Raw genomic sequence first — 23,477 nt, 5'->3', positions numbered from 1 at the left:
TTAGATCCAGTCAGCGCGAGGCAACGGGAGCGCGAGCAGCCAGCAAGTAAAGGCGAGTGCTGGGGCCAGAACCAGTCTGGGGGTAATGCCTAAGTATTAACTATTTAAGTCTGGGGACACTGCATAAGGGACCAGTCTGGGGGCACTTCTTCAGCCAGGGGGCACTGCATAAGGGCAATGCTAAACTACAGGGGGCACTGCATAATGGGCACTTTTGACTGAGAGCCAGTGGCGGAGCAGCCTGAGACCTGTCGGGCTGGATTGGTAAGGGAGATATCCCTTTTCCCGGCGCTCGCATAATTGCGAAGGCCCCTACCCGGCTACGTTTGGATGCCACCCGGCTGGAAAAAATTTCTGGGGAGAACACCGAGATCTGTACAAAATCGTTCATATCTGACATGTTTGTCAGATGAACGATGAATGATGCGCTTTCCCGCTTATCAGATAACGATATCTGACAGCTGATGTGTTTGCAGTCAGATTTCATTCATTTTAATACAGGCAAAAATCATTCAATCGTTCATCTGACCGTGTGTATGCACCATATGTCTGTCTGTTATTACCAAAGTTTATACTATTAATGTTGTGTCCAATTGTAAAGCGCAAGAGAATATGTTGCGCTATATAAGAAACTGTTAATAAATAATTAATAGAGAATGTAAAATCCCCGGGCTGCCAAGGCCAAGTCTAATCATCACTCAGCACAGAGTGCAAACCTGCAAAATGTGAGTCCCACAGAGCCCCGTCGTTGAAATGAGGGTACCCACTGATTTGTTTTAACAAATTATAAAGATTGTTTTTTTATATGAATTAAAGCTTTCTAGACACACAGTCCCCCCCCCCCTATTGCTTTAAAAAAAACAAAGTGCACCTAGTTTGTAAAATGGGATTACCCTTTCCAACTATGGTGCCCATTTTTAGAAGAAAGAAAACCATAGCACTGCAATCCAGTGACATGGTCTATGAAACTGTGATTATAGATCGATAAAGAGAAACACACACACACACACACACACACACAGATGGGTTGGGTATGAAATCCCAGCTGTCGGGATGTAAAAGGTCAGAATACCGACAGCGGCATCCCGACAGCCAGAATCCCGACACCAATTGGAAGTAACAGTAAATTTCTCCCTAACCCCTAACCCTAACCTCCCCCTAGTGCCTAACCCTAACCCCGCTACCTAACTCTATCCTCCCCCTAACACCCTGATACTTGCCTTCGGTATGCCGGTGGTCAGGATACTGATGCCGGGATCCCAACCGGTCGAGATTTCGGCACTGGTATTCAGACCATCGGCATCCCGCACGCCAGGAACCTGACTACATCCTATCACACATATATAGGTTGGGGGATGTCTAAACACAGAATGCATTTATGTCTCATATACACAAAGGCCGAAGGTAATATTGTTTATCATTTTGTGCATCAAACAAAGTTTGTGTATACATTAAACCATCAGAAAGCAAAGGTATCACTATTTCGGTCGCACTTAAAACTAGGGATGAGCGGTTCAGATTCCACAGAATCCAAACCGCTCCGAACGTTGGGGATCAGAGTCCACCCGAGCCATGGCTCGGATGTTCCCGCTGGCTCGAATCCTACTGCGAGGCCGAACGTCATCCTCCTTACGTTGGATCCTCACAAGAGGGTCGGATTCTCGCGAGAAGCCAGAGTGTTCACCTCTACATAAGGCGCCGAGACCGGGACTAGGCGCCATTGCACTTCCAGGCTCCACCCTGCTCTGCTGATATTCTATGGGACAAATGGCTGTGCTGGCAAAGCGACTGTATAGGGGGCACACTGCACGCTAATGTATGCTGCACTATACTCTGCTGATTAAAGTGTCGAGACTGTGTGCTGTGTGTACATAAAAAAAAAAAGTTTAAAGAGAAAAAAATATATATATATTTTTTTTTTGATGCTATACCCCCACTGTGTATACAGGCACCGTGACGCCTTAGCACCTGATTCAGACCCGGACGCCAAGAAGCGTTCTCTCGTAGCTGGCAGATTTTCGCATTCTGCCATGCGTCGCATGCGTCGTAGTGCGAGTGCGCAAACCAGTTCGAAGGATCAAGAAGCGTTCGCTCGCCCAGCATAGACAGCCCAGCAGAGTGAGTGACAGGAGAGGCCGTTTGTGGGTGGTAACGGGCTGGTTACTAGAAACGGGGGAGTGGAGGTGTGAACGCAGATGGGCCTGAGCGTCTTAACGCTGTTTCAGAGGCGTGCATAATTAACAGGCAGCATCAACGTACACGTCACCTGGTTGAATTTTGCATTGAACTGCTCGCAGTGCTAGCGGTAGGGTATAGTCAACCTCAAGCACTGCGTTTGTTTCCGATGGTACTCGATGTACCGATGGTTACATACACTTCCTGGGGATGACGTGCACAAGTGGGTATCTTAAGACAGGCTGGTGGGTGTCTACATAAACAAAGTGATCGCACGCCAAGACATAGTGGGCGTGCTTATGCCTTGCTGTGCGATCGCCTGTCTTGCTGGGTGTGTGCCGAATTTGCATATGCTGGGAGCGAGCAGGTCTGAATCGGGCCCTTAGCCCTCTGTGTATACAAGCACCGTGACTCCGTGGGCCTTAGCCCTCTGTGTATACAAGCACTGTGACTCCGTGGGCCTTAGCCCTCTGTGTATACAAGCACCCTGACTCCGTGGGCCTTAGCCCTCTGTGTATACAAGCACCCTGACTCCGTGGGCCTTAGCCCTCTGTGTATACAAGCACCGTGACTCCATGGGCCTTAACCCTCTGTGTATACATTAAATGCACCGTGACTCAGTGAACCTTAGCCCTCTGTGTATACATTACAAGCACCGTGACTACTTGGGCCTTAGGCGGCTCATACACGGTAAGATTTTTTAGACGATGTGCACGATTTCGATCGATCGCAACGATCAATCGTGTACATCGTGTGTGGTTTGGCATGCTGTACGACGGCGATGCGCATCTCCGCCGTCGTACATCGGCATCATAGATCTCATGGAAAAACCGTAAGATATGCGATCCGTCATGCTGTTAAATAGGTAACTGAAGCATCTTGTAAGATGCATCGTTTACCATTCACAGCAGCATGTGATGCATCGGGCTGAATTTGAAAACGTACTGAGGTGTTGTACGTTTTCAAATCACCCCGTGTATGGCCCGAATAAGCCATCTGTGTATACAAGCACCGTGACTGCTTGGTCCTTAGCCCTCTGTATACAAGCACTGTGACTTCTTGGGCATAAGCCCTCTGTGTATACAAGCACCGTGACTCTGAGGGCCTTAGCCCTCTCTGTATACAAGCACTGTGACTCCATGGGCCTTAGCCCTCTCTGTATACAAGCACTGCGACTCCATGGGCCTTAGCCCTCTCTGTATACAAGCACTGTGACTCCATGGGCCATAGCCCTCTCTGTATACAAGCACTGTGACTCCATGGGCCTTAGCCCTCTCTGTATACAAGCACTGTGACTCCATGGGCCTTAGGCCTCTGTGTATAAAAGCACCGTGACTCCGTGGGCCGTAGACCTTTGTGTATACAAGCACTGTGACTTCTTGGGCTTTAGCCCTCTGTATATAAGCACTGTGACTTCTTGGGCATAAGCTCTCTGTGTGGGAGGGCCCAAGAAAAATTCCATCTTGCACTGCCTTTCATTTCTGCCACTGCTGTGTGGCAATGTTTCATAGATGTGCATTAAATTGTGGTGTCTGTGCTGCTGCTCTGTCGCTTAGTAACCAGTCAACTCACTGCAACCTTTGGCCAATAATGGTGAACACAATATTATAAGCTGTGAGGTGGTCTAAATTGACTGTAAATGACTGGAAATTAATGTTATTGAGGCTAATAATACTCTAGGAACAAAAAAAAAAAGCCCAAATTATTTGATTTTAGATTTTTTGACAATTTTTGTAAAAAATCCAACTCCAAATCCAAAACCAGTCACGGCAGATTTGGCAAACCCAAATCCGGACGACGAATCAGAGCCAAATCCAAATTCAGCAAAAATGGTCCGGCGCACATCCCTACTTAAAACACTTTGGATTTTGGATATTCGCATAATGGAGACACAACATGCGACTGCGGTCAGTGCGTATATCTCCATCCCGTAATACTGATCTCTGTCTTTCTCTATATTTTGTTTAAAAATATCTCATATATTCTCTGCGCTCTCAGTACCCTGATTTCTGTTTCTCCTCAGCAATCTCAGTTGTGGCTAGAAGATCACGAGTTCATCTTCATTCTTATCATACTTGCCTATCCTCCTGAAATGGCTGGGACGCTCCCGAAAATCTGATGGTGCTCCCAGCCAACCAGGAAGGTGGATAAGACTCCCAGAGACTGGCACCATCCAGCCATTGCTGCCCACTTCCCCAATGAAGTGGATGGCACAGACGGCCGACATACTAATCGCAGCATTGCATTGCGGGGGGCGGGACTATGATAATGTCATCATGTTGCCATGCCAGCAACCACCCTACTTGCCAAGTAAGCTTATAACAAGCGGAATTGGGCTTGTTTTTTTTGCAAGTCGCTTGTTGCTTGTTTTTGGGCTTGTTTTTTTAAAGGGTGCTTGTTTTTGGGCTTGATTTTTTTGTCGGGATTGTCGAGGCACCCTGGAGGTAAGTGTGTGTGTTTTGCACTGGTAGTGACTGAGGGAGGGGGGAAGGTTGTGTCTGGGGAATAGAGGGCAGTAGACAGGGTGAAGTTGGAGGGGGCAGGCAAGAAGGAGAGGTAAACTAGATGATAGAAATGAAGCAGGTACATGGGGGAGAGTGAAAATTACTGAGGCTGTTAAAAAAAAGAGGGGATAATGGAATTAGACAGGTGACAGGAATGAAGGAGGTAAGGAAGAGGGGTGAGACAAATGCGGAGAAGTGTCAGGTAAAGGAAAGGTCTGTACACACTAGACGATATGTCGCCTGATCCTGCTGATTGGGCCGACATATCGTCCACATCGGCCAGTGTGTACCCACTATGCGTGATCCTGCGCACTCCCGCGGGTCGTCCCGTCGGCCTGCATGTAGGGCCGATGGAACAACCCAGATGCCGACGCCGGCATAGTGGATGGAGCTGGTGCCCGACATATCGGGCATTCGGTCCCCACATCGTGCAGTATGTATCGATCGCCCGATATATATAGCGTGGTCGGGTGTCGCATCGCTGGACACACACATTGGCAAGTGTGTACCCAGCTGAAGACTGGCAAGGCAATGAGGTATGAAAAGAGGGAGGAGGTAAAAATAAGGATGCTGATGTAGAAGCAATATAGGCAGATAAGGCTGTGCACACACTAACATATTTAGGTTAGAGAAGAGGGGGAATAAGGGAAGTTAGGCAGGTAGAGAGTGAGGACAAACAGACACCCCCATAAACTGGTCTTTTTTATACGAGGCTGAAGTTGGCTTCTTATTCATTTCTTATTCACTTCTTAATTCTTATTCACTTCTTATTCAAGCTCCAGCTTCTTATTCAGAAATTGTACATTAAAATATTTAAATAAAGTTAGATCACTAAACTAATGCTATGTAAACAAAGAATTATGTCCCTTACACAGTCTACAATTATTATTTTTCTGGCACATTAAGGATTTGGGCATGAAAAGGGCAGTAAACGGGCACAGGCTCCAGAATTTGTAATTTTGAACGTGAAGCTGTAGTTGTGCAGGGGTTAACTAGCTTCGGTCATCAAATGTTACACTTGGATCCCACAGAGGGTGATCTGGTACATATAACCCACTTGCCATTTGCTTTGACCAAGAAGGTTTTGGGTATGAATAGGGCAGTAAAGCGGGCACTGGCTCCATAATTTGTCATTTTGAATAAGTATGTGTAGTTGTGCAGGGTTAACTATCCTTGGTCAATAAATTTGACTCTTGGAACCCACAGAGGGGGTCAGGTACACATGACTCACTTGCCATTTCCCTTCACCAACAAGGATTTTGGTATAATTAATTTTGGCAATGGACAAATGATCCGGATCTCGGTACCTGCAGATAAACACAAAACAACAGCCACCTACACGGCTTCACTATACTGACTTCTTTCTTTAGTGTTTACCACACACACTGGCATCACAAGGGGGGTACGGGCAGGGCCGGTTCTAGACATTGTGGAGCTTAGGGCCAACTTTTAGTTGCCAACTTTTTTTTAGAAGACGTTCCTCAGCTTGCACTGAAAGCGCATGCGCTTCCGGAAAGGGGGTGTGTCCTTGCGGATCACCCCCAATTCATCACACTGTAGGGCGTGCCCAGCACTTACGAAGGTGCTGGTCTTCCCCTCAAGCTCTCCCCTCGTGGCGATTAATTGCCATGTGCAGTAATCCCCTTTATAACACATAATTCCACACACAGTAATGCCCTTTATAAACACATTATGCCACATGCAGTAAAGCCCTGTATAACACATTATGCCACATGCAGTAATGGCATTTATAACACATTATGCCACATGCAGTAATGCCCTGTTTAACACATTATGCCACACGCAGTAAGAATTTGTATAACACATTATGCCACACGCAGTAATGCCCTGTATAATACATTATGTCACACGCAGTAATGCCCTGTATAATACATTGTGCCACACACTTATGCCCTCTATAATACAGTATCCCCAATTCAAATTACGCCACACATTAGTCCCTTATTCATGTTATGACACACAGAGGTGCCCCTTTTACACAATGCTCAAATTAGTGCCCCTTATACACAAGGTCCACAGTACTGAGTAGTAGTGCCCCTAATACAATGCCCACAGTAGTGGTGCCCCTTATAGAATGCTCACAGCAGTGGTGTCTCTTACACAATGGCCCCAGTATTGGTGCTCCCCATGCAGTGCCCTCAGTAGTACCCAGTGTTAATGCCCCCATTGGTAAAGTACCCTATAGTAGTGCCTCCATTGGTAATGCCCCCAATAGTGGTGCCCCCTATAGTAGTGCCCACATTAGTAGTGCCCCCAGTAATAATGCCCCCTGTAGTAGTGCCCACAGTAGGAATGCCCCCTATAGTAGTGCCCACAGTTGTAATGCCCCCATTAGTGCCCCCTATAGTAGTGCCCCCAGTAGTAATGCCCCCTTATAGACATGCCCCCAGTAGTAATGCCCCCTTATAGACATGCCCCCAGTAGTAATGCCCCATGTCTCCCTTCTGAAAAATAAAACATACAAACATAATACTTACCTTAGGCCCCGCTCCTGCGTCCGCTGCTGTCTGGTCCGACCGCGGCTCCACCACAGATCTATGGGAGAGATGTCACGACGTCCCTCCCATAGTGCTCTCTGCTGGAGCCGGAGCTCAGGAGTGAGCTCCGGTTCCACGGTTCTATGGGAGAGACTTCATGACGTTAGGACGTCCCTCCCATAGTGCTCTATGCGGGAGCCGGAGCTCTGGAGTGAGCTTCGACTGTCGCTGCAGAGAGGAAGCCGGGTGCCCGCTGATAACAAATATCAACGCGGGGGTGACTGGCGCTGGGTTTTTTTTTATTTTTCTTTTGGGATTTTTATTTTTGCACTCCTGGGGAATCAGTGGTGCCCTCTAGGGGCCGGCGCTCTGGGCGACTGCCCTGTTAGCCCGCCCCTAGAACCGCCACTGGGGGCGGGCCGCACTGGGTGACACCATCCGAAGGGTTTGACACCAAAATAGCAGAGCTGCTCTTCTATTTTGGTGTCACCCCGTCGGATGGTGTCACCGTGATGCCAGGACGCGGAGAGAGGCAGGGAGAGAATGTGGGCTGCCCCAACAGCTGCAGGAGCACTGGGGAAGCACACTGTGTGACGAGAATGGGAGGCGGTAACGCACCCAAGATCGGCTCACATAAGGGGTGTCGCTTCACGGGCGAGGTCACGCCCCTTCCTGCGAAGCCACACCCTTCCGGGAGCACACGCCTATGGCGCGCAGGAGGACTCAGAGCATCCGCACCAGGTGACACCAAGGTAGGTGATGCCTCTGACCACACACACCAACTTGACTACTCATACATACATCAGCACCCTGCCAACAGCAATACAGGGTGGATGTAGTGCACTCCATATCACCATGCTACACCTATGCTCCCCAACAATGCATCTACACCAATAATGCAATAATTGTTACAGGACAAGGCAATAATGCAGTTACAAAACATTACCATAATCACAAACAGGTACCTTACTACAGCCTACCTTTTAATGGAGGCCTGATTGTAGTAGCTGAGATGACGAGGTAATAAGGTTACAAACCTCAATACATTGTTATCAAATCAGAACAACAGTACTACAGGGCTTAATCATCTTCTGCTGCCTCCGGCCTAGTGCCTGCCTTCTAGGGGATCAATGACACCTAACAATGGGTTAATGATGTGGATCCCAAATTAACCCTAAAGGGCCTAATGCCCCTTATACCTTGTGGGACTAGTGCCCTCTCTGGCTCAAGCTTATTGTCCGCCTAACAAAGACTGTCCCTGCTGGCCATGGGCCTAATGCCTGACAATTAAGATAGCATGCAATTGAATGAAAATACAATACAATTAGATTTACCAGTCCAGTAGTCTTTGGCTGAACTAAGCCTAGTTCATCCACAATTACTATGTGTTCTTCACCCGAGGTGGGTCGACTCCCACGATCTCAGTGCTTCCTGTAGTCTTCACCTTGAGCTGGCAAACTCCCACTGCCACGGCAGTCTTCACCCAGGTAGCAGTGACCAAGGTCCAGGGGAATAACTATGGTGTTTGGCACCCAGGCAAGATGAGAAGTTGGCACCTCACTTATTTATGTGACCTGGGCCTATTGCCCATGGTCAATTATAGCCTTAGGAGCACGGGCCTAATGCCCGCCTATTTGTGCCACAGGCTTAAGGCCTCATGACCCTTACGTGCCTACTGCCTAACAATCTGATGGTCTAGGGAGGGGTTAATGATGGTAAGGCCTCAAAGAGGGTCTACCTGTCGGGTGGGAGAGGATGCAGTGAGGATCTTCATTCGCTCTTTTACTTCCCAACCATTGCAGTACTCTCTGGTCCTCAGCCGCATTTTCTGTCGCTGGCCCATTCTGGCCAGTAGCGGCGCTGTCAGAGCTCTTCTCTATTGAGCCCAGTGTCTCCTAGCGTCTTCTGCAGCCGCTGGAGCTCTTCTCTTTTGAGCCCGGTGTCTTCTGGACTCTTCCACGGCCGCTGGAGCTCTTCACCCATTTCCGCCAAATTGACTCTTCCTCCCAGAGACATCTGACGCTAGATGCCACGGGCGTAGCCAGCCATGATGCAGCTTACAATGAATGGCTCACTGTGGCCGATTTCTATTGGCTGCCGGTGCACGCCGTGATTGGCTCAGATTGTCAAAATTGTCACCACTGTGATTGGCTCAAATTCAAATTGTCACCCCTCTTCAATGGCCGGCGGTCAATGAGCTGCACTCAGCTATTAACTGGCGCCACATGTCAGCCGCTGCTGGGCCTTGACCAGCAATGAAAACAGACATACTGGGCCTGATTCAGAGCCGGACACTCTGACCAGAGCGCTCGCTCTGAATCAGGGCCCTCCTACCTAACATTGGAGCGGCCTCCTGGATGCTCGCATAGCTGTGGGTTACCACCCACAGCTTATGCGAGCGTCCATGATGATGGTCGCGATGGTCAAGACCATCGCGACCATTGGGCTTGCGACGAGACCCTGCGGTAGGGTCTCGCTGCCGCAAGCCCAGGAATGATTTTGGCTCTATCAGAGCCAAAATCACTCCCTTTGACATCACTAGTGATGTCAGTGGGGCCGGACCCAGACGGTAGGCGTTCCCATGGGAACGCCTCCGTCTGGCAGCCATGCCCCCGGCACGCCCACTCACCATCGACAGCACGCCCCCTTTGGTGCGAGACCCCGAGCTCCCTCCGTCGTGCGCATGCGCCCTTAGGCTCCATCGGACACTTATGTGTCCTGCTGGGAATACATCTCACCGGACTGCAGGACTAAGGCGCTGGGATCAAGCATTTGGTCACAGCACTGGCAGTGGCTTAACTAGGGTATATGGAGCCCAGGACAAGTTTAAAAATGGACCCCCCCTATGTGCGTGTGACAAAAAATGGGCGTGGACACTTAAAAATGGGGAGTGTCAACATGACACACATCCCTATCTCGTCACTCTGAACATTTCTTTCCATTCCATATGCACCTTAATGCAGTGCCCCTTATACAGTCCCACCTCTGCAGTGCCCCCAGTAGTGGTCCCTCTTATGCAGGCCCCCAGTAGTACCCCTTATACAGTACCCCAAGTATACAATGTCCCCAGTAGTGATCCCTCTTATGCAGGCCCTTAGTAGTGCCCCTTATACAGTACCCCTAGTAGTGGTCCCCCTTATGCAGTCACCCATTAGTTCCCATTATATGGTGCCCCCAGTAGTGATCCCCCATATGCAGTGCCCCTTACACAGTTCCCCCTGTCGTAGTCCTTCTTATGCAGCCCGCCATTAGTTCCCCTTATACTGTGCCCCCAGTAGTGGTCCCCCTTATGCAGATCACAGTAGTGGTCCCACTTATGCAGGCCCTTAGTAGTGATCCCCCTATCCAGTAATAGTCCCCAGTACAGCCCCCTCGATGCAGAGCCCCCAATAGTAGTTACCTCCATATGTTAGTAGTAGTCCCTAGTAGAGGTCACCTCCTCCCCTGATGCAGTACCCCCATTAGACAAACACACAAGCAAAAAAAAATAAAAAAACTAACTTGAATCCCCGCTCCTGCTCACGCCGCCGTCCACACCACCGCAGTCCTCCTGGGCTGGTGCACTATGCATTATGGGAGAGACGTCATGACATCTCTCCCATAACCCACTACAGGAGCTGGAAGGCGGAGCTCATGAGTGAGCTCCAGCCCAGCTCTTGCAGTGGGCGCAGCAGCAGACAATGAGAGTCTGTCTGACTCTCATTGGCTGCTGTAAATGCACTGGTGGCTCTATGGGCTATCCTGAGCCCGCCTCCCACCCTTCACCTGGCGCTATTAGGTAAGCGCTCAGGGGGAGAGAAGGGGCGCGGCTGTGCAGCACAGGACAGTGCTGGGCGCAGGGAAGCCTAGCGCCGGTCCTGAGTAAATGCTGACCGCACTCAGGAGCTCACTCAGAGCCACTCGCGAGCGCACAGCGATCGCAAGCAGCTCGATGTTTGCGTATGCACTGCGTCCAGCAGGTGCATGTGCGAGACCAGCTGAGCGACTGAAGGTCAGTTGCTACGTGGCTCACAACAAGACGGGACGGCTGTCGATGTTGATTGACAGCTCACCCTGTTTTGTGGGCAGACAAACGCATGCGTTGGCACGTCTGGCATTTTTAGGAGGGGTTACTGACATCAGATGTCAGTAGTGGACTTCCTGCTCTATTAGAGCAGGAAGTACACTCGGGCTTGCGGCAGCTAGACCCTACCCCAAGGTCTCGTCGCAAGCCCGACGGTCATGATAATTATGACTGTCTCCAGTCCGCTCGCACAAGCTGTGGATGGTCACCCACAGCTTTGCAAGCGCCGGAGATAAAAAAAAAAAAACACTTGCCCACATGCAGAGCGAGTGGCCGCCAGCAGCGACCAACTCTGAATGAGGACACCACGCTAAGTGTATCTCCCTGCTATAGTGTTACCCCCTCCTCCCTATAACCAGCCTTGTGCTGGATAATGTGATGGCAGGAGGACACCACGCTAAGTGTGTCTCCCTGCTATAGTGTTACCCCCTTCCTCCCTATAACCAACCTAGTGCTGGTCATCAGAAGAAAAGGTGAACCCCACACAGATTTTTTTTCCTGTATTCCAATACCAGACCATGCTCAGAGGTTTAGGGAAAGACCCCAATTGTCAAATTTGTTGACCAACGCTATTTAACCCTTGAAAAACTACAGGTAATTATTCAAAATTAAGAAACCTGGTGCATGTGCCCACATTACTGCCCTATTTATGCCCAAATCCTTGCTGGTCAAGGCAAATGGCAAGTGGGTTATATGTACTAGACCACCCTCTGTGGGTTTCAAGTGTAACATTTGATGACCGAAGCTAGTTAACCCCTGCACAACTACAGCTTCTTATTCAAAATTACAAATTCTGGAGCCTGTGCCCGTTTACTGCCCTATTCATGCCAAAATCCTTGTTGGTCAAGACAAATGACAAGTGGGTCATATGTTTACAAAAAAGACAAGAAAAAGGTATTGTCTCTTTGTTGGTGCACATAGAGGATAATTGTATATAAAATATAACTTTTATTAAATAAATTATTTAAAAAATGTTTCGCCTTATTAGTGAAATATTCCAAGAAAAAAATATATAATAAAAACATTGAAACAAACGTGTGTCATCAATTGATATTAAATTATTAATAATTCATTTGTCTCTGTGTCCCTTTCAGTTATGTTTCTGAGTAAAGATTCTATTAAATGTTGTTGTCTCCAGTGTCATTAATCATAACATATATTTATATAGTTGAAATCAATTAGCCCTTCATGTACTAACCACAATTGTAGTTAGATATACTGGGCCTGATTCAGACCCACTCGCGAGCGGCTGTCCGCTCGCAAGTGGGTCGATGTTATGGACTGAGCATGCGCATGACGGAGGGAGCTCCGTCGTGCGCATGCGCCAGACGCGACGAGCGAAGGAAAGTCCTTCGCTCGTTGTGTCCGATCAAAGGGGGCGTGCTGTCAATGTTGATTGACAGCACGCCCCCTTTGGTGGGCGTGCCGGGGGCGTGCCTCCCTGACGGGGGAACGCCTCCCGTCAAAAGCCGGCCCACTGACATCACTAGTGATGTCAGTGCCAGTTGGAGTGATTTTGGCTCTGATAGAGCCAAAATCACTCCGGAGCTTGCGGTTGAAAACCTCAACCGCAGGCTCCGGCTCGCAATTTCGATGGTCACGATGGTCTCGACCATCGCGGCCATCACAATGCACGTTCGTATAGCCTGTGGGTGGTGACCCACAGCTATACGAGCGTCCAGGAGGACGCTCCATTTTCATGGAGCCCGGCCCTCATTCAGAGCGTGCGCTCTGCTCAGAGCGTACGGCTCTGAATGAGGGCCACTGTGTTGAAACTAAACCAAGATATAAATTCCAATGGTGATATTATGCTGCCATCTATTGGTTATGGTATGCCATTACACCATTAGCTGTTAAATGTAGAAAAGAAACCAGGTTAATTTAATGGGTGCTATATTATGCACAATGGGCCTGATTCAGAGCCGTTCGCTATTTGTGGTCGCTCGTTTAAAAACAAGGGGTGGCTATTCAAATGATCCGTACGCACATTGCAGTCTGTTCACACCTCTAAGTCTGAACGAGCGTGCAAAACATACGCTCGTTTATTTGTTAAAAACGCCCCCTGGCCGCTCGCATCCTACGTCATGTCCGCTATTTATTAGATTAATCGAGTACATCGACCAGCGTATGAACTGCTCGCTATTCTTGTGGTTGGTGTTTGCTACCACAAATTTGCGAGCAGTTCTGGCTATAAAATAACCCAGTGACGTGGTCAATGACGCTGCTGTTTTAAATATGCACACCCATAAAACGCCCGTTTTGACCTTTAAGCACGCCTGCGTTCGGATCTCCACTCCCCATTTTCAAGCACCTTCCCCTGTTACCACCCACATACGCCTCATTCTGTCACTCAAAATAGCAGGCCCTCGCTATATTGCGTACCAACGATTTTCGGCCGCACTGACTGGTTCGCGCATGCGTACTAAAAACCGTACGCATGCGCAGATGTGCAAACATCGCTCGGAACGAGCGTACTGCCGCTAACGAGCGGCTCTGAATGAGGGCCAATGTCCTCTATGAGGGCCACCTATTTGTATTCATAAATATAATATTGTCACATGGGAACATGTATCCAGTTCCTGATACAAATCTTTGTGTCGCCTATTGGGTTAAGAAATAAACAATCAACTGCAGCAATCAAATAAATTAATAGGATTGATAGTCTCTAAGAAGAGTTATATTGAGAAGTGTTAATAATATATCAATGAAAAAGCATTAACATTTGTGCTAAATGGTGTACATCGCATATTAAACCTCAATTTATATGATAAGTATGTTATACCTCTGTTGTAGTGTTTCCCATAAGGGTTATAAAGATTATATTTATATTATATTAACTCCTCTTATGGGACTGCAAAATGCATTAATGAGTTATAATGCTAATTCAAATGATATATAGACTATCTGTGATTCAAAGGAAGCTGTAATAACTAGTATATAACATAATCAGCTTGATTAATAAGGATTGTATCTTACAGCTCCCCCTATTGGGTTCTATTGAATTGCATCACATTTAGCTCATTGAAATTACTTATTATAGCTCCCCCTATTGGATTACATCACACTTTGCTGATAGAATTGATTTATTACAGCTCCCCCTATTGGATTACATCACACTTTGCTGATAGAATTGATTTATTACAGCTCCCCCTATTGGATTGCATCATAATTTACTGATAGAAATGTTATAATATTTGAAACTAATTAATATGCGGACATCTTAATGCCCTGGTTGATATTAATGCTTAACCCAAATATAAGGGTTCCCTTGTATAGCTATAGGGTTTATTCGTGCAGTATGGTACTGTATTTGGTTTATGCTCAGAATGTGGCACCCCCTGTTGGTTTTAATTATACCTAATAAAATACAGTGCTATTGTTGTAGCTCCCTCTATAGGGCTGCAAACTTGGTTTAATAAACTGTTACTCACTCAGACTAACATTACTGAGTGTTTAATGTGGGTTCCTCATGCCCAGCTGCAAGGTTTAATCACAAGTAGTAGTATTGGAGTAGATTATATATATTCCCACTATTTACTCAGAGTAACACTATAACATAGTCTGAGTACTAGGAAAGCATGTTAGTGCATGCCATTTTCTTCACTGTGATAATCACATTTGCTTATACACACAGTGGAGGCAGTGCTTTCAATTGCTATTAACACAGCATAGGATTATCAGCAGCAGGAGCTACAGAATGCCAATAAACTGTTACTCACTCAGACTAACATTACTGAGTGTCTAATGTGGGTTCCTCATGCAAGGTTTAATCACAAGTAGTAGTATTGAAGTAGATTATATATATTCACACTATGTACTCTGAGTAACAATATAACATAGTCTGAGTACTAGAAAAGCATGTTAGTGCATGCCATTTTCTTCACTGTGATAATCCCATTTGCTTATACACACAGTGGAGGCAGTGCTTTCAAGTGCTAATAACACAACATAGGACACTATCAGCAGCAGGAGCTGCAAAAAACCGACGTACGTTTCACAAAAGTTATGTTTTTTCAATGCAACCCGATTGCCTTATCCAGTGAGGCTTTATTCCAGTCAGGAGCCAATCAAAATGCAGTATTAAGGTCACATGGTCCGCTGGACCAATCAGCAGCCAGCTTAGTATTAGCCTCAGCAAGTGTGCTGCTGAGCCAATCAGGAGATCGCTTATGTATCAAAGCAGTGTAGCTTTTATCCCTGTTCTCCATTATTAAAGGGACTGACCAATCCTGAACCAGAATCCAGAACACACCCATCAGATGTAAACAGCTCCACGATCTTACTATTCTTAATATCCATATTATAAATAGACTTATCCGCCACATCACAAAATTCATTATTAGATTCATTAAAACCATAGGAAATAAAACAGATGAGTGTATAGATTATGCAGGTTATTAATAATGCCTAGCAATTAGATTACAGTATAGAAGCTATAAATTGTAGGATATTTTTATGATTGCAAATCATATTCAGTGTCATATCCATTAACAGGTATATAACAATCTATGTGTCTATTATCTATATTAAAAAGTGTCAAATATTAAATATATGTACATTTTTGTTTGTGTTTATTATTGAATTATTATAAGCTATTAAAAATAATAATTAGTGGGTATGGAGTGAAAGTAGATGATTGTGAAAAAAGGTTCAGTAACGTGTGAAAGAAATAATTGAATATGTTAGAAAATAAGACGTGATTAAAAATTATTTGCATGTGTTAGTGATGAGGATAAGTATGTGTAAATTTACACTTAGGTGATAAGTGTTGTGATAATGAATACGTATGGATCATGTACATATATTATCCTGTGTAGTTAGTGAAAAAGTATGGTGAACAAATACATAAAAATAAAAATGTGCAATAAAGTGATAAAATAAATCATGAATAAAAAACAAATTATCATTATATGATCCTGATAATAATTCTCATTATCAATAATAAAAAATCATATTAACTACTGGTATATAAATTCAAAGGTTTATCCTAATAATTATTAGTCCGTCATAAGTGATAGAAATGCAGCTTTATTAAGTGCACTCATGATGTTATCAAAATTCCCTATTGTGACATCAAATATGTGTATAGCCTTATTACAAAAAATGTTATATAGAATGATCATGGAGCGTGATCCTTCTGAGGACGTAATAAGAGATATAAAAATATAGAATGCATTCTAAAAAGACTTAATTTATAAAAAAGGAGAGTAACTGATACTCTCATTTAATCCAAAAGGATGCAGACTGTTCATCAGGAAGATCATTTTTGTTTCAAATTTGAATAATTCCCTGTCAATGTCTCCACCTCTGATGTTTAGTTGTATTTGTTTCATACCAAATGCTTTAAGATCTTTGGGATTACCGTCATGACATTGTAAATAGTGATTCGCTACTGATGTTAAAGGTTTAAATCTGGCCTTATCTCGTTTTGTGTTTCTTATATTGCCTATATGTTCAAGCAATCTCACTTTTAGTGGCCTCTTGGTTTTACCAATATAAAGTAGCCCACAAGGGCACTCTAATTGGTAGACCACACCAGCTGTGTTACAGTTAATATAACTGTCAATAATCCATTTTTTATTATAATGATCTTCAAAGTATTTTCTGTAGATCATAAATTGGCAGGCTCTACATTGCTTACAGCTATAGAAGCCCTTGACAGGGTAACATGATTTTTTCATAGAGGATAGATGGCTTTGTACCAAGCGATCTTTCAAATTTGGTGAGCGTTTCCAACTTGTTTGTACATTTGTAGGGAGAATACTCCTCAAATCATGATCCGTCTGTAAGACCGACCAGTGCTTTTGTAAAATGGCATTGATCTTCCGCCATTCATTATTAAAAGTCCCAATAAATCTTACCGGCTCTTCCTTAACTGTTTTGATTTTGGGAATTAATAAAGAATCTCTTGTGTATTTTTTTACATTGTGTTTGGCATTCTTAATGATCATGTTACTATATCCCCTCTGTTTGAGTCTTGTACACAGTTGCTGTTCTCTTTCCTGATAAATCATATCATCTGAACAATTACGTTTGGTTCGCAATAGTTCTCCTTTGGGAATTGCTCTAATAGTAGATGGTAAGTGCACACTGTTGGAATGTAATATACTATTGGTGGCCATTTGTTTACGAAAAATATCCGTAGAAATCTGACCATCCACTTCTATCTTGATCTTTAAATCCAAGAAATTCACAGTTTCTGGGCTAATCTCTCCTGAAAGTTTTAGATTAAAATTGTTGTTATTCAAAATCATTATAAACTCTTCAAGGAGATCCTTGGTACCCTCCCAAAGTATTAATATGTCATCTATGTACCTTAAGTACAGAAGGATGCAGTCAGTATATTTTTCATATTCCTCTTTAAAAACATGTTCTTTCTCCCACCACCCCAGGTAGAGGTTGGCATAAGTGGGGGCACAAGCTGTCCCCATTGCCGTCCCTCTAACCTGGAGGTAGAATGTCTCATCACATGTAAAATAGTTTTTGGTTAATATAAATTCTAATAGTGAGAGCAAAAAGGAGTTTGTTTCGTAGTGTCTACCCATGTCCAGGAAATATTTGACTGCCTGGATTCCTCTAATGTGACTGATACTAGTATACAGACTCTCTACATCGTATGTTGCCAATAGAGTCCCAGGATTAACTACTAGATCTTGTAACTTGTTGAGGACATCCATCGTATCCCTTACGTACGAAGGTAATGTAAGTACAAAGTGACATAAAACTTGATCCACATATATGCTTGCCTTTTCTGTTAAACTACCCACACTGGAGACTATAGGTCTTCCTGGTGGGGTAGTGTCATTTTTATTAATTTTAGGAAGCAAATATAATGTGGGAACTTTGGGATTATCTGTTTTAAGAAAATCTAGATCTTTTTTATTGATCACACCATCTGTGTATGCTTTAGTAATCAGGTTAGTGTACATTACTTGAAATTCCACAGTTGGATTGAATGTTAATATTTTATAGCACTGTTGGTCTCCAAGCTGTTTTCGTAATTCTTCAAGATACATTGTACGGGGCCAAAGAACAATGTTGCCCCCTTTATCAGAGGGCTTAATAATTGTGTCTTTCCACTGTAATATTTGTTGTAAGGCAAGTATTTCATTGTCAGACAGATTATCTCCTTGAGGTTTAGATGGTTTGGTAAAGAGAATATCTAAGTCTCTGGACACTAAGTCCTGAAAGACCTTAACTGGGGGACATATTTTATAGTCCGGGAAGAAAGATGATTTCGGTTTAATTTTGGAGGCATCAAATGGTATTAGTTTTTGTCGGTCAGTGTCTTCACTCTCCATCTCTAAATCTTCCAATATTTGTAGGATTTGATTATCCTCCATTGATAATGTAGGTTTGGGTTCATGACTTAGGGTTTGTAAGATATTATTTTGTTGCATACAAAAAAATTTTTTAAGAGAATCTTTCTCGTAAAGAGATGAAGATCTTTTTGACACTCAAACCTATTTGGTTTTTGTGTGGGGGAAAAAGATAATCCCTTACTCAATAGGGTAATTTGATCATTTGTAAGGGTTCTGTTGGTAAGATTAATAATCCTAAATTGATCATTGTTTATTTCCTGTATCTGTGAAATTCTCTGGGATCTTCCCTCCATCCACGTGTCTCTCTTTTTCTTCTTACTCCTCCTCCCCTTGCCCCTTCTGATCTTTGGTTTTCCATCCCTAAACCTGTTCTGATGTCTTTCAGACTGCCATCTAAAAAACCTTGCTTATTCCAGTCTCTCCCAAATAAATTTGAGGGTTCTTCTCCTTCTGAGGATTCTGCTTCGGAAGTTGTATATTGTGTTGGATTGGGTTTCTTTTGACGTGCGTAATTCCTCCATCTATATAACTTATCTTCTGCAAAATCTTGCTTGTCTCTATGGAATTTACGACGTTTCCTGTCAATAATACCCTGCTCAAAGTAATCTCTCTCTTTCTTATATTTATTGTATAAAAATTTAAATTTGTCTAAAGACTCATATTTCTTTAATTTATCACTCAGAGTGGAAATGTCATTGGCATACTGATTAAGTAGAATCTCATCATGTTTAATTAGTATTTTAATTAGATCTTTAGAGCATTGTGTCAATGTTGTCTCCCATGGTCAGTCCCTTTAATAATGGAGAACAGGGATAAAAACTACACTGCTTTGATACATAAGCGACCTCCTGATTGGCTCAGCAGCACACTTGCTGAGGCTAATACTAAGCTGGCTGCTGATTGGTCCAGCGGACCATGTGACCTTAATACTGTGTTTTGATTGGCTCCTGACTGGAATAAAGCCTCACTGGATAAGGCAATCGGGTTGCATTGAAAAAACATAACTTTTGTGAAACGTACGTCGGTTTTTTGCAGCTCCTGCTGCTGATAGTGTCCTATGTTGTGTTATTAGCACTTGAAAGCACTGCCTCCACTGTGTGTATAAGAAAATGGGATTATCACAGTGAAGAAAATGGCATGCACTAACATGCTTTCCTAGTACTCAGACTATGTTATATTGTTACTCAGAGTACATAGTGTGAATATATATAATCTACTTCAATACTACTACTTATGATTAAACCTTGCATGATGAACCCACATTAGACACTCAGTAATGTTAGTCTGAGTGAGTAACAGTTTATTGGCATTCTGTAGCTCCTGCTGCTGATAATCCTATGCTGTGTTAATAGCAATTGAAAGCACTGCCTCCACTGTGTGTATAAGCAAATGTGATTATCACAGTGAAGAAAATGGCATGCACTAACATGCTTTCCTAGTACTCAGACTATGTTATAGTATTACTCTGAGCAAGTAGTGTGAATATATATAATCTACTCCAATACTACTACTTGTGATTAAACCTTGCAGCTGGGCATGAGGAACCCACATTAGACACTCAGTAATGTTAGTCTGAGTGAGTAACAGTTTATTAAACAATTTTGCAGCCCTATAGAGGGAGCTACAACAATAGCACTGTATTGTATTAGGTATAATTAAAACCAACAGGGGGTGCCACATTCTGAGCATAAACCAAATACAGTACCATACTGCACGAATAAACCCTATAGCTATACAAGGGAATCCTTATATTTGGGTTAAGCATTAATATCAACCAGGGCATTAAGATGTCCGCATATTAATTAGTTTCAAATATTATAACATTTCTATCAGTAAATTATGATGCAATCCAATAGGGGGAGCTGTAATAAATCAATTCTATCAGCAAAGTGTGATGTAATCCAATAGGGGGAGCTATAATAAGTAATTTCAATCAGCTAAATGTGATGCAATTCAATAGAACCCAATAGGGGGAGCTGTAAGATACAATCCTTATTAATCAAGCTGATTATGTTATATACTAGTTATTACAGCTTCCTTTGAATCACTGATAGTCTATATATCATTTGAATTAGCATTATAACTCATTAATGCATTTTGCAGCCCCATAAGAGGAGTTAATATAATATAAATATAATCTTTATAACCCTTATGGGAAACACTACAACAGAGGTATAACATACTTATATAAATTGAGGTTTAATATGCGATGTACACCATTTAGCACAAATGTTAATGCTTTTTCATTGATATATTATTAACACTTCTCAATATAACATTTCTTAGAGACTATCAAACCTATTAATTTATATGATTGCTGCAGTTGATTGTTTATTTCTTAACCCAATAGGGGACACTAAGATTTGTATCAGGAACTGGATACATGTTCCCATGTGGCAATATTCCATGAATACAAATAGGTGGCCCTCATAGAGGACATTGTGCATAATATAGCACCCATTAAATCAACCTGGTTTCTTTTCTACATTTAACAGCTAATGGTGTAATGGCATACCATAACCAATAGATGGCAGCATAATATCACCAATGGAATTTATATCTTGGTTTAGTTTCAACACAGTATATCTAACTACATTTGTGGGTAGTACATGCAGGGCTAATTGATTTCAACTATATAAATATATGTTATGATTAATGACACTGGAGACAACAACATTTAATAGAATCTTTACTCAGAAACATAACTGAAAGGGACACAGAGACAAATGAATTATTAATAATTTAATATCAATTGATGACACACATTTGTTTCAATGTTTTTATTATATATTTTTTTCTTGGAATATTTCACTAATAAGGCAAAACATTTTTTAAATAATTTATTTAATAAAAGTTATATTTTATATACAATTATCCTCTATGTGCGCCAACAAAGAGACAACACCCTTTTCTTCTCTTTCTTGTAAACTCATATTTATTGTCGTTGGCAGCACCCCCATAGAATGATTTCATATGTACCACAAATTGTCTAATTGGGGCCATTACACAAGTATATATATATACCTTCTTAAACCTAAACCTAGTGCAGAAGTGCTTCCCCAGCCCCCTATCCCTAATTTAATAAAGTGGGTCATATGTACCAGACCACCCTCTGTGGGTTTCAAGTGTAACATTTGATGACCGAAGCTAGTTAACCCCTGCACAACTACAGCTTCTTATTCAAAATGACAAAATGTGGTGCCTGTGCCCGCTTTACTGCCCTTTACATGCCCAAATCCTTATTGTGCCAGGAAAATAATAATTGTAGATTGTGTAGGGGACATAATTCTTTGTTTACATAGTGTTAGTTTAGTGATCTAACTTTATTTAAATATTTAAATGTAACATTTTCTGAATAAGAAGCTGGAGCTTGAATAAGAAGTGAATAAGAAGTGAATAAGAAGTGAATAAGAAGTGAATAAGAAGCCAACTTCAGCGTCGTCTTTTTTATTGGGTTTTTAGGATTGGTTTGAGCTTGTTTTGCACATAGGTTGCTTGTTTTCCATTTCAGAGTTGGCAACACTGGCAACCACTGTCCCTGCAAGTTCCCCATTATTCAGATCCTTAATAATCACAGCAGTGCCACAATTATTAAAACATAGGCCCCTAAAACCCCAATGCAACAGAGATCTGCAGATCTAAAACAGAACATAAAAACAGTATATACACTACATCTTAATAACTCACGTACAATATTACAAAATGATCATAGTCAAAAGGATAATATTCAGGAGCAGGACAAAGCCCCAGTTCTCTTGCAGAACTCCTCATCTTATTCGCTGTACACTAGTTACCCAATGAAATGAATGTATAAATGATTATATTGGTAGGAATAGCTGCCATGTCTATTATCCCTTTGCTCTGGCACCATCACACGGACATAATGCAGCGGTGCTAGATGAATATACAGTATGTACATGTCTGGGCTAGACACACACACAGCCGAGATCAGACTACAGGAGATGGACACATTCTTCTGTGTTCCTGTCCCCATCGCATGAGAACATCCATCGATGTTACTATCACAGCTCAACGTAACACGACAATAGGGCAACATTGTATACACCAGTGATTTTCAACCTTTTCAACTCGAGGCACACTACACCAGATTTTAAAATTGCCAAGGCACACCATCCGGTAATACGGCATGTGTGACCAATAAAAAAAAACATAAATATTGACTCCCACATAAAAATATCAACACATATTGGCCTCCACAGGAACAAAACACACTACATTGGCCTCCACAAGAATAAAACACACTACATTGGCCTCCTCAGGAATAAAACACATTACAGTAGTAGTGCGGTGAGCTGTCCGCTGCGGCACACTTGACTACTGCCCACGGCACACTAGTGTGCCACGGCACAGTGGTTGAAAAACACTGGTATACACTGTAAGCCAGAGACCGGCAGCAGAAAGTATACAGTCCTAGAGAAGTCGTCTATGAAGTTCATGGTATGAATGTATATACAGTAATACTGACCTGTGTCTGAATCATGCATGATTTCTCCCCTGCTGTCTGGCAGAGTTACAGCAAGTAGCAGTGTCTGTAAGAAGGAAAGTCACTGTGTATGGAGTTATAGAAGCTCTCTCCCTGCCTGCTGGAGACTCCAGACGCCCTTCGTGCCACACACAGCCCTAGCCCGGCACCTACTGATCCCGCAGGCAGCAGAGCCAGAGACTAGGGTAACTATCCGGCGTCAGCCGGCAGAGACTGCACCCAGCCAGCTGGCCAGAGCAGTGGGATTTGTAGTTTTTTCTTGTAAAGATAAACTACAAATCCCATGAGTCATTGCGTCGTTTGAAAAGATGGCCGCCGCTGGAGCAACCCCAGCATGTGGATAGGGAGAATATTGACAGGGAATGAGATAAATCCCCTTCTGTTTGTGTTCCATACTGACAGGACTGGGAC

The 23,477-nt window shown here is 43.6% G+C and overlaps 1 protein-coding gene across 1 annotated transcript in view; it reads right to left on the bottom strand.

Annotated features, from left to right (window-relative positions):
- The window catches only part of LOC148514807 (C-type lectin domain family 2 member A-like), a 56,248-nt gene extending 32,991 nt beyond the window's left edge, over positions 1-23,257 (bottom strand). Inside the window, exon 1 of the mRNA XM_088480926.1 lies at positions 23,049-23,257. Coding sequence (XP_088337052.1) covers positions 23,049-23,067 — 19 coding nt within the window. The 5' untranslated portion in view covers positions 23,068-23,257. The remainder of the gene's footprint in view (positions 1-23,048) is intronic.
- Positions 23,258-23,477: the final 220 nt, after the last annotated feature.

Source organism: Taudactylus pleione, unplaced genomic scaffold (assembly GCF_031769625.1).
Source record: "Taudactylus pleione unplaced genomic scaffold, aTauple2 ptg000258l, whole genome shotgun sequence".
Lineage (NCBI taxonomy): Eukaryota > Metazoa > Chordata > Amphibia > Anura > Myobatrachidae > Taudactylus > Taudactylus pleione.
This window is presented reverse-complemented; position numbering and strand designations above follow the sequence as displayed.